At 34.2% G+C, this 12,468-nt stretch overlaps 1 protein-coding gene across 2 annotated transcripts in view; it reads right to left on the bottom strand.

Annotated features, from left to right (window-relative positions):
* GPBP1 (GC-rich promoter binding protein 1) overlaps positions 1–12,468 on the bottom strand; it is a 76,461-nt gene that overhangs the window by 12,413 nt on the left and 51,580 nt on the right. The window contains exons 7-11 of one of the 2 annotated variants that reach the window (XM_059175031.1): positions 12,270–12,329; positions 4,435–4,619; positions 3,698–3,838; positions 2,208–2,375; positions 1,367–1,554 (exon numbers count right to left, since the gene is read on the bottom strand). In XM_059175031.1, the coding sequence (XP_059031014.1) occupies positions 1,367–1,554; positions 2,208–2,375; positions 3,698–3,838; positions 4,435–4,619; positions 12,270–12,329 (742 nt within the window). The remainder of the gene's footprint in view (positions 1–1,366; positions 1,555–2,207; positions 2,376–3,697; positions 3,839–4,434; positions 4,620–12,269; positions 12,330–12,468) is intronic. The other variant, XM_059175032.1, reaches the window with a different exon arrangement.

Genomic DNA, 12,468 nt, shown 5'->3' with positions numbered 1-12,468 from the left:
CATTCAGCTCAGGTCAAGATCTCAGGGTCCTGGGATCGAGTCCCACATCGGGCTCTCTGCTCAGCGGGGAGCCTGCTTCCTCCTCTCTGCCTACTTGTGATCTCTCTCTGTCAAATAAATGAATAAAATCTTTAAAAAAAAAAAAAGAATATAACAACAGAAGCACAAAGTGCTCTTGAAAGTTTGCAATAAAAAATAAATCACATATTGAGACAACTAGATATCCACATGGAAAAAGATTAAGTTGGACCCCTACACCTCACATCATGCACAAAACATGCAAAAAGGAATAAAATGGGGAACGCTGATAAAAATGATTCATCAAAGGTTAAATGTTTTGCATTTCAAAAGACACCACTGAAAAAGTGAAAAAACAACTCAGAATGGGAAAAAATTCTACAAATTATGTATGATTAAGGACTTGTATTCAAAATATACACAGAACTTTTACACAAGTCAATAATAAGACATATAATACAATTTAATAATGGGCAAAGAATTTCAACAGATATATCTTCACAGAAGACATACAAATGGCTAATAAGAACATGAAGATACTCAACAGTCAACACTAATTTTTAAGGGAAATGCATTATTAAAAACCACAAAAAGATACCACTTCATATCCATTAGAATGGCTTAATCAAAGACAGATGGTAACAGATGTTGGTCAAAATATGCAGAAACTGGAACCTTGATATATTGTTGATGATAATGTAAAATGGTACAGCCATTTTGGAAAATAGCTTGGGAGTCTCAAAATGAAGCGCTTATGTCCTAGCAATTCTACTCCTGACATCCACCCACCCAAAGAATCAAAAACATGTCCAAACAAAAAGTTGTACATAAATGATCCTATAGTAGCATTATCCAGAATACTCACCAAATACAAACAACTCAATACCCATCAAAACTGAAGAAAATGTCATAGAGCCATACAGTGTACTGTTAATAAAGACACACAAAGTAGTGACACATGCTACAACATGAATTTGAAAGCTTATGCTAAGTGAATGAAAGAAGCCAGACATAAAACATCAAATATATGGTTCTACTTATATAAAATATCCAGCAAAGGCAAATCTATAAAGAAAATAGACTAGTAGTTGCCTAGGACATAGAGGAAAAGGGAGAAATGCAATTGAGCACAGGTTTTTCTTTTAGAGGAGACAGAAATATAAAATCAGAATGTGATGACAGTTCCACAGCTCTGAATACACCAAAAACCTTAACTGTACACTTAAAATGAGGGAAATTTGTGGTAAACAGCCCAATGAAACTGTTAAATAAATTACAACATTTCTATACTAAACTCAAAATCCTGGATGTAAAACATGCAGAGAAAAAAGTAAAAATGAATACTAACCTGTGTTCTGCCTCAAGTGAACTGGAAAGAACATCAGTTTGTGGAAAGGTAGAAGACCGAATGATCTGCTGGGAAATTACAGAGGCATTGCCATTCTCCTGTGGAATTTCATTTTCATCAAAGTTTCGATTTATGTCCCTTTCTTGGTGAGTACTATTGCTGTTATGCAAATTAAATGAATCATCATCCTGATTTTTAGGGAGTTAAAAAAAAGAATGAGTTAGAAAATACAGCTGTTGAAACTTTAATAGATTTTGGTTAGATTTCCAGATATAATACATAAGTATTATAATCATTAAATTTAGGAGAACTTCTCAGAAGATATAAAACTAAGCTGTGAAGGATACCCACAGTTTTCTGACTCTATGTCTTCACTTTATTCAACAAAGGCAAATACAAAGGATGAAGGTAGGCAAGACAGACAACAAAGAAAACATTTTTGCACAGAACAATAGAATGATAAAAAGCTATTTCAGAAAAGAAGTCATTCTTTTTTTTTTTTTTTAAGATTTTATTTATTTATTTGACAGAGAGATCACAGGTAGGCTGAGCAGCAGAAAGAGATAGACAGGGAAGCAGGCTCCCCAACTGAGCAGAGAGCCCGATGTGGGGCTCAATCCCAGGACCCTGAGATCATGACCCAAGCCAAAGGCAGAGGCTTAACCCACTGAGCCACCCAAGCGCCCCAAAGAAGTCATTCTTTATATAAATAGTAAACTAGCCTTGCTTTCAGGGAGATGACCATTTTGATTAAAGTTTGTTCAAAGGTCTTCAATGATATCTGCCCAAATACTTCAATGACATGTTAATGTCAAACAGAGAGTTACTGCTAATTCAATACCTTCTCTGAGCCAGCATGACTTTCATCTTCATGCTCCTCTTCTACTCTGTCCCTTTTCAATGCTTTCAAAAATTCACTCTTCTTATCAGTGCGCATACGTGTCAGTTTGGTTAGACGAGGCTGCTGATTAAGTTTGTCAACAGGTGAAGAGGAATTTGAGCGATTACACTAAGAAAAAAAAATAGAAATATTAATAAATATATAGACAATATCAATAACTACAATTTCCTATTTCACCCTATTCACAATACAAAATTGATTTTAAAGTCTATTTTTCTCTATCCCTGTTTTATTTATCCCACTGAATGAGTAAACAAAAGAACCTTCTTCAAAAAAAAAAAATCTTTTTCTTATCCCATAAAACAATTAAGGTCTGATATTACTAACAACTATTATTCTAAATTAAAAGCTTAAATATAATTTTAATAAAACAAAACCCAAACCTATTTAAATATGCCCATATACATGGTTTTTAAATCTGTGTTCCACAGAGTTCTAAGGTTCTAGTAACTCCAATAAAATCTATTTTATAATTATTTACAAAGAGATACACACAGAGTTTATCAGGTAGGATTTCACCAAGGAAAATGTTTGCGGTAGGAGAGGAGGGAGGTGGAGAGGGACATGCACTGGAGTTCTTTGTTTTTGGTGTTTTGTTTTAACAGTGGAATACAACAGAAAATAGAATGTTAAAATCTCTGTGACACAGAGATTTTTAGCCAAGGAAAACTACCGTAATGCCTGTTGGCAATAATGTCCACAGACCATAAGGAATCTATTACCAGCTGAGAATGCTGGTCCTCTCATTCTAGTTCTAAATTTCTGAATTTACTGGTTTACTAAAAACCAATAAATGAAAACCAGTAAATGATAGGCTTCGATGTTCCAATACAGTACATAGAGCAATTTACAGTGGAGCAACATAGAAACAAATGATTAGTAAACTAATCGAGGAAGTGCCTGGTCTAGAAGCTTCAGAAACTTGGTCAAATGACAGAGATACTTAAGCTACTTGGCATTCAAAGTCCCTAAAATATGCATCTTTCTCTTCCTCTTCTGTCTGGCCCCTTGAGTGTTAACATTAATAAAATGTCCAACATCCCTGAAATATTATATGATACAAATCCTCATTTTCAGTCAAGATTCAATCTTACAGCATAGCATTAACTATCACAAACGTCAAAATTCAAATTGTCATAATTATTTTAAAAATCTGCGCTTGTGGCTGATGGTTAAGTGGGCATTTCATTGTATTATTTTCCCTACATTTCAGGATACTTGTGAAATTTGTTTTAAAATATTTGAATTATTCCTACTTAAAAGTGCAAAAACAACTAGCGCAGAGCAAAGTATCTGAACCAAGTCTTCCGAAAGAGCGGAAAAAATCTCATTTTAATGTATTCATTTAATGAATCTATACCTTCTGTTCACTGTTAATTATCATGATTAAAATATGCTGCATTCCTCGGGAATAATTTCAGATGACATACCTCTTTCACTGAAGTTGTTGATGGACTAAAATTCTTGGCAGCTGATTTAAAAGCATTGAAGTTGCCAACGCCATATGTAGGCTCATGAGGGTAAGAAGTCCCAACTTTATTTTCTTTAGTTTGGCTTTTCCATTGTGCAGGCTAAAGAAAAACATACAAACATTAATGTGTTTCAAAAACAGCTTTGAAAACAACAAAGTGAACCCTATAAAAAAAAATGACTACATGCAACTCATAAAACAATTATTTTCATATTACATCTTAATCATTCCTACATATTTCTCTTTTATCTTTTTCTGCAAATAAAACCAAAGCCTGGCATTCAGATAAAAACATCCGGCTGCACTGCTATTTTTTCAAAGTTTTATTAACCTCAAGTTAGGTTTGCTTTGTCTATTATCAGTAAAATACAAGTGGAAGCACAAAAAACCCTAAAACTAAACATCAAGGAAACAGCACTATACATTATTAAGTACAAGTCACAGATTTATCTGGCAACACAAAATTTTAGATTTCATTTACTACTAATGAAACAAGAAACATATACATGGACAAACACACACACCATTTAAAAGGTAACTAAAATTAATGACACACAATGAGCCAACTCTTTTTACCTGAAGTAAGCACCCCACCAACCACCCCCTCACTTTGGTGTAAAATTTTTAACATTCTTTTCCTAAAGTAACTCAACTGGTACCAACTTAAAACTTGCATTTTAACAATTCAGAACTTACTTTTGTAGGTGGAGCAGCAGGTTTAGGGACTAAGCCTTTATAAACACTTGGACCAGTCCCGTTCTTAACTGGTTGTGACTGAAGATTTCCTACCACTGGGAATCCAGATAGCTGTAAGTCTTTTGTATTACCTTTCTTAATGACCAGCATCCTTGGAGCTCTAGATTTAGGATTCGGAGGATATTCTGCATAAATAAAGCACGAGCCAGAGTTATACACATAAAATTAAACCACCAAAAAAACAACATATTCCAAACCTTGATTATATTTAGAAATAATAGCTGCTGCCTGGGTGAAATAATTAAGCTAAATAAGTATAAGCTATATTCCTGTTTCAGAAATAAAGCTATAACATAATCAAACAGAATATAGCAAGAATTGAGCAATGTCAAGTAACATGATTTCAGCTCAAGAGTGGCCTCAAATGTTAACTGTGACTAAACCAAGATTAACGTACATTCTAACATATTTTAAATTTTTTTAAATGCAAATTTCACCCTAGTTGCACCTAAGATTTGGGAGATAAAGTACATTTTATTTTGCCTTCTCTATTTTAAAAAGACATTTTTCCTAATTCCTTCTCATTCTCATCTCATCATATAAGTCATTATCAATAAGCAAGGAACTATAGTCCCTCTATTTCTAAATTTCTACTAATGTTATGGCTAACAGAAAACAGAATTCTATTTTCACAATACTAAGTCATTCAAATATTTATTGGCCACCTAACTACAATGAAGGTATTACGCAAAAGTTACAGGGCAATGAATGCAATCCTTCTGAAGCTAGTACTAGGGAAAATAGCTGCTAACTCAAACCTTTTTCTCAAGAAAACTGCAGCTGTTAAAATATGAAAGACTGCCCACAAAGTTTAGTTTATACATACCCCTAGAGTTCAGTTAGTGTAGGTATTACATGTGAGCATGTTCACAATTACTGTGGTGAAGTATGTCTTTCCTCCCTTAGAAAAATTCTCAAAGTATCAGTTTCATAGTTGGAGAGCTTAGAGTAAAAGAATGAATTTAAGGGGAGAAAGCTGAGAAAATCTAAATCAAAATTAGCATAATATATTAAGTAAGACAGATCCTGTGAGATGTTGAGTTGCCTACATGTTTGTGAGGATACCCAACCTCAAACTAAACCAAACTTCCTACTAAATTACCTCAAAAATTAAACTACAAAGGGATCAGTAAGGACACAAAGATCCTCTCAAAGCTCATGTGAGGCTTCAAACTCCTCAAAATATACAGATGGTATGATACTTCATTTATTTTAATGGTTAAGTACAAAAGAACAAGGACCAAAAGCAAAGAGCAAATCTTCCCATAGGTTAAACACATGGCTCACCTACTAAGGCAAACATTCCAACTTCTCGGAGGCCTTTAAAGGCCTAAGAAATAAAGGCTAAGAAAGAAATCTTCAGGCACACAACACAGAAATTAACTCAGCAATATATAACTTTTCTAAAGAACATACACAAGGCAACAAAACATAAATTAAGAATAAAGATCTCAAACACGTGAATCCAGAATGCCAGAAATAACACTAAACAATTTAAATTTTGCAATTATTGCTTCTGGTAAATACATGATGACAGTGTGAATTAAACTGTTTTTAAAAAAAAGATTACTTAAATTAGCAAAACTTAAAATTCAAATTTAGGAGAAATTCTTAACAGCCTGATACTCAAACTCTAAATTAAATTAAATTTGGGGGGTGCCTGGGTGGTTCAGTGGATTAAGCCTCTGCCTTTGGCCCAGGTCATGATCCCAGGGTCCTGGGATCCAGCCCGCATTGGGCTCTCTGCTCAGCAGGGATCCTGCTCCTCACCTCCCCCCCGCCCCCCGCCTGCCTCTCTGCCTACTTGTGATCTAGGTCTGTCAAATAAACAAATAAAATCTTTAAATTAATTAATTAATTAATCTCAGAATCAGATATGAATGGTGCTAGAAAATGCAAAAGGTATGAAAGTTTCCAAGATCTTAAAGAAATTCAAGTGTTAAAGCAAAGGACACTTCTATCAGTATACCGCAAATAAAAAAATTCAAACATGCTGAAAAGCACTTCCAATTTAATATGGCCTATTAAGGACACATTTCTCTTCTTTACCTTGTAAACAGGTCCTTATGTTAATATTACTATAATGAAGGAAGAAAACAAATACAAAAGGAAAAGGGTCATCTGCAAGGGGTGATGTCAACCTACACTTCCACAGAAATAAGTAAAGAAAAAAACTTTAGAGTATCCACAACAGAACCTAAATGCTGAAGATGGGACTAATCAACCTTACAAAATCTTGGATTATAAACAGGACTTGAAAAAACCATCATGGCAGAAGTGAAAAATTTGTTCAAAGATCAATTGCTAAGAAAAGATCCCTACTAAGGAAAACCTAAACAATATACCACAGGAAGAAGGAAAATGATCCCATATGGAAGGCTGAATGTTCAAGGGGAAAAATAATTTTGTGCATAAATAATTAAAATTAAAAGGTCTAAGAGAAAGAGAATAGATAAGCTAACAGGTATATTATCTTTAAGCCTCAACGTAGTTCCTGACTACAAAATTCACTTTCCTAAATTTAGATTCTTACACATCTAGAGCAAGAAATATTCTGGATTCTTCCTCAAAAAGGCCTTCAGTGCAAAGGCAGAAGACACTATAAAAAAAAGAACGTGAAGGGATGCCTGACTGGCTTAGACAGTAGAGCGTGCAACTCTTGATCTCAAGAGTCCTGAGTTCAAGCCCCACATCAGGTGTGAAGCCTATTTAAGGGGGGAAAGGGGGAAGGAGAAGAAGAAAAGTGAAGCCTAAGAAATAAATCACAGAAGGCTAAGTAACAAAGTAAAAGATGATAAAGGTACCTAAAGGAAGATGATAGGATTTGGGAGGGAAAAGAAATAGACACAGTGCTAATGCATTGATTGGGCGTTCTTATTCAAATATTATAGTACAGGTTAAGAACTAGTACTTTGTACCAAATTTATAGAATCCTGCTCCAATCTTATGAACTCTCTCATCTATAAAATGAAAAACAGTTCCTATTATAGAGTTAACTGTGAAGTTTTTACAAAAATACTAGAAAAAATGTCCAAAAAAGTCAAATGCTATCCCATTACAATATGCTTCCAATTATATTTCAATGCTATATATCAAATTTTAGATTGATTTAACATTATGGAGAAAAACCGTGACAGAAATAAACATAATACAGACTAACTTGTGTCCTGTGCAATGGTCCTGAATAAAGAGAGCCTGACATTTAAAAACAAGAAAGTTGGGGTGCCTGGGTGGCTCAGTTAAGCACCCAACCCTTGATTTCAGTTCAGGTCATGATCTCAGGGTCCTGAGACAGAGCCCCTCGTCAGGCTCCAAGTCTGCTTGAGATTCTCTCCCTCTCCCCTACAGGCTCTATCTCAAAATAAATAAATAAAAATAAAAATGAGAACATGTTAATAGCAATCGTATCATAAAAGTAATATGAAGAGTGATGATGATGAGAGCACTAACTGCCAAACTTAATTCGAGTCATTTATATTCACTTTGTATTACAGCTGACCCCTGAATAACAAGGTCTGAACTGCACCAGTCCACCTATATGCAGGTTTTCTTTTCTCCAATGAACTTAATATATAATACATGTGGGCGCCTGGGTGGTTTCGAGTCAGTTGGCACCTGCATTCGGCTCAGGTCATGATCCCAGGGTTCTGAGATGGAGTCCCACGCTGGGCTCCCTGCTCAGCAGGGAGTCTGCTTCTCCCTCTGACCCTCCCCCCTCTCATGCTCTCTAAAATGTGAATAAAATTTAAAAAAAAAAAACAACATTATAATACATGTAATATACAAAATATGTGTTAATTGCCTGTACTAAGAGTATAAGGCTTCCAAACAATAATTAACTATTAGAAGTTGGGGGGGTTAAAAGTTATACATAGATCTTCAACTTAGGTGGGAGGGGGCATCAAGGTTCCCAACTCTTGCACTGTTCAAAGGCCAAATGTTCATCTGTTCAGATTCTCTCCACAAATTCTCCTGACATAAATCTTCCAAGTACTGAAGCTTTTGGATTCAAACAGTATCCAATGTTTCCTTCTATACTTTCTTCATTTTTACTTGGTCAACCAGTAAATGATATGAAAAAACCCAAACTGCTTATTATTTAAAAGACAAAATTTACGTACTGGTTAAAGACTTTAACACTTAAATTAAAAAAAAAAAAAAACAAAAAAAAAAAACTAGAAAGTAAGTCATCTCAGGGACTTTCTTCTACATGACCTTATTATCTCAAGCTCATATAAGCAGGTATTCTCTTTTAAATATAAGTTTAAAACACCTGGAGGCAGAGATACTGGGTGGCTCAGTCAGTTAGGCATCCACTTTTGGTTCAGGTCATGCTCCCTGAGTCCTAGGATGGAACCCCAGGGCAGGCTTCCTGGTCAGCAAGGAGTCTGCTTCTCCCTCAGTCCCTCACCCTACTCAGGATCTCTTGCTCTCTCTCCCCCTCTCTCAAATAAATAAAATCTTTAAAAAAATAAAAATAAAAATAAAAAACACCTGAATACAATGCAACAAATATTGGCTTAAGATTTTCATACCATCATTTTCCAGTATCCTCACAAACTGTAATCTGACAAAAACTGACCTTAAGTATCCTTTTATTATCTTGTTATTTATGCTCTCCTAAGATCTATGAATATAATAATCTTTTTCCTTAAATACAAAGTCAATGGTGGGAGGAGGACTAGCTCAATTCTTTGGAGAAAAAGTTTTAATTAAAATAGTGCTATCTGTAGGACAAAATAATTTGGAAACGTGTACAGTTAAAAGAGGACATCTCAATTTTTCATCCTCTTTCACTACTCTCCATGTAGGTATCTTGTATGGATTTTCTGATTCAGTCTATTCTTTGATCTCTCACTTAAAATTCCTTTTGCTGGGGCGCCTGGGTGGCTCAGTGGGTTGAGCCTCTGCCTTCGGCTCAGAGTCCTGGGATCAAGCCCCACATCGAGCTCTCTGCTCAGCGGGGAGCCTGCTTTTCCCTTCTCTCTCTCTCCATTGCTCTGCTACTTGTAGTCTCTCTCTGTCAAATGAATACATATTATAAAAGAAAAAAAAATTCCTTTTGCTTTTTAATAAATCTAGTAGATTTATTAAAATCTACTAGATTTGAACATTACTTAGCTAACAGTCATTACACGTGTAATGTGATCAAGGATTTTATAAAAGATCGATTTTACACAGTTTAAATATTTTATCCAATATTAACAATTTTTTTTCATTACAGATTATTGTGATCATCCTCATCTCACAGAAAATTCACTCAGATCATCTGCCCAAAGTCTGAATAACCATTAGGTAAAACCTAATGTTTGGACGCAGGTCTATCTGATTCAAAAGCAAATACCCTTAATCACTATATTATACTAGTGGAAAAAATGGAAATTAAAGTACGACTAGGCCAAATACTGCAAAATGTTTACCATCCCCAACTAAAAATACTACAAATAGGCCTATAACTAAATGTTCTGAATGAGAAGCCTGTTTTAAGTGCATACTATCAAATGAGGTCAAAGTCCACTGTTTCCTGATGCTAAGTTACTGATTTAGGTTCCTTATTATCTTGATCTAAGAGAAGAGGCAATTTGAACAAAAGCAAAAGAGCCAAATGGGTGAATTAAACGAGAAATTTTCACACTACTCTGAAGAGGAAATTTAGTTACATAAGACACAATAATACACAAATATCAAACTCAATCGACAAATTCCTACTGTGAACACTAATTTTAATGCACAAAAATCTGTTTCTGATTTATATAAATTGATGCTATTTTAATCTTTTTGGTTTTCAATTTTTTTAAATTTAATGTACATACCTGATTTGATTTATAGTAATGGGAGTTTCAAACAAATGAGATTCATTAACTTGTAATTTATGCCAAGAGTAGGGGTGTATGGTGTTTTACCTGAACAAGGTCCCCTACATTACTCACACTTCTCAAAAGAGTAACTTACATGATGAATAAATAATATTTCTAACTCTGACCCACTGAAATTTACTTGTCAAAACGTCTAATAAAATCTTACTAATTTTCCCTTCTCAACCTTGAAGATACGCTGCAATACCTTTTTCTTCTTGTTACAGTTTAACAACTATTTTCATATAAGAGATTACTGGAAAAGTGGAGCCATTTCCACACATAAACTACCAACTAAATGCTTTTACAAAGAAATTCAAGAAGGATTATTCCTTTCTCTTAACTCTATTTACAAAGTTCATTAAAAAGAAAAATAAAACTGGTTGTCATCATGATCTAATTCAATAGAATCATGTCACCCAATCTGATGCTTTTGGCTAATATCACTGGAATTCTCTAAAATGCCATCACAGATTTTTATACTTATTATATAGAAAATAACCTATCTTAACAAATAGTCACTAATTTGCTTTTAGAAAGTTAAACAAATAAAAATGCTTAAAAATGAACCTTGGTACCCTTAAGTAGCATTATCAAATATGAGCAAAAATCAGGAAAGATCAAGTTAACAAGGAACAGACACAAAAATAAATGCTGGGCGGAAACACGACTATGCTTTAGTTAATTACTAGTGAATGAAATTTTTCATTATTTAGTAACTAAGTACTAAATGTTAGCCTCTGCCTGTAATGTACTGCTGACATAATTCATCAACACAAAAATAGCCAGTAGGACCTCTGAAAACATACGTATCAACAGTCACAAACTGTGTCTCAAACAGCATACAAATACACATCGTTTTTTCTCTTTCTCACCTCCCAAATAAATCAGTCACACAACTTACTTTTTTAAAATTGTCACAGGCACACTCAAGTACCTTTTTCTTTTAGTTTTAAATTAATAAGGACCTAGAGATAGATTAATTTAGTAAGCATTAATCTTAGGTACCTAAGAACAGTGATCCTAATTAAGATCAGAACAATAAAGAAGTCACAGATAAAAGCTACATGAAGGTGTTCCCAAAAAAGCTGATTAAATTCTAAATAGAATTAAACTTATGTAACTGTATTTTAAGCAAGATAATTATTTTCCCTCAAGGTGTTTTTTTTTCCCCAGTTGGGATACTGTTTACTCTTGCAATTTCTGATCTATGGAAGGACAGTTTCAGGGACAACCTAGTTTGTTTTTTGTTACATATTACATTCTGTTATTAAATTTTTACTTACCTGAAGGAAGTAGCACTAGAAAAGTTCTATTGAAGTCTTTCCTAAAATTCTCTCATGTCTTCCTCAGGAACATTGTTATTTTAAATGTTGCAATGGGGAAACAGTATTTAGGAACCCGAAGGGGAAGTGAGAAAGGAATAGTGAAGTGTAATACAATGAAAATCTCACTGTATTCTATGGGAAGTACTGGGAATTTAACAGTTGATCAAGCCACAATTAACCATTTTCTTTTTTCTAATGAAGACACACTTCTTAGTTTACCTAAGGCACAGTAAAGAGTACATCTTCCTTTTAAACATCTTTTCAACTAGTGCTCAAAATCCTTAGACCAACCCTGAAACAGTAGAACCAAAATCTTTATATTAATACATTTTATTCTCAATATTTTCAAAGATGTATTTGCCTTTAAATCATTTCTAAAATTATTAAATTAACCAAGGATCAGTACCAATCGTATCTACAGGTAGTTTTATATGACAAATGCTCACTGACATTGATTTTTTATTTACTTTCATTCTAATCAAATCCAAATTATTCCTAATTTCTTAGAGATTCTATTTAACACCTTCCAGGTGGTTCTATATTCTTAAGCAATCAGCTGTTCCCAGAAAAACTGAATAATAAGGAAACATACCTAAGAGAGGAGCTTGGGAGATTTTTTTGGTTGGGTATGTGTGTGTCTGGGCGTGTAGGCCTGGGGAGAGTGGTAGAAATACTAATTTGCAATACAGAAAAAACAATGCCATTCACATGGTTCTAACAGTGTCCTGCCACCCCCACCCCCACCCTCAAAAAGCCCTTAAATAAATCGGGAGATTAAAAGAAAACAAAGT

Source organism: Mustela lutreola, chromosome 5, assembly GCF_030435805.1.
Source record: "Mustela lutreola isolate mMusLut2 chromosome 5, mMusLut2.pri, whole genome shotgun sequence".
Classification (NCBI taxonomy): domain Eukaryota; kingdom Metazoa; phylum Chordata; class Mammalia; order Carnivora; family Mustelidae; genus Mustela; species Mustela lutreola.
The sequence above is the reverse complement of the archived record's forward strand: the minus strand, read 5'-3'. Positions and strand labels throughout refer to the sequence as shown.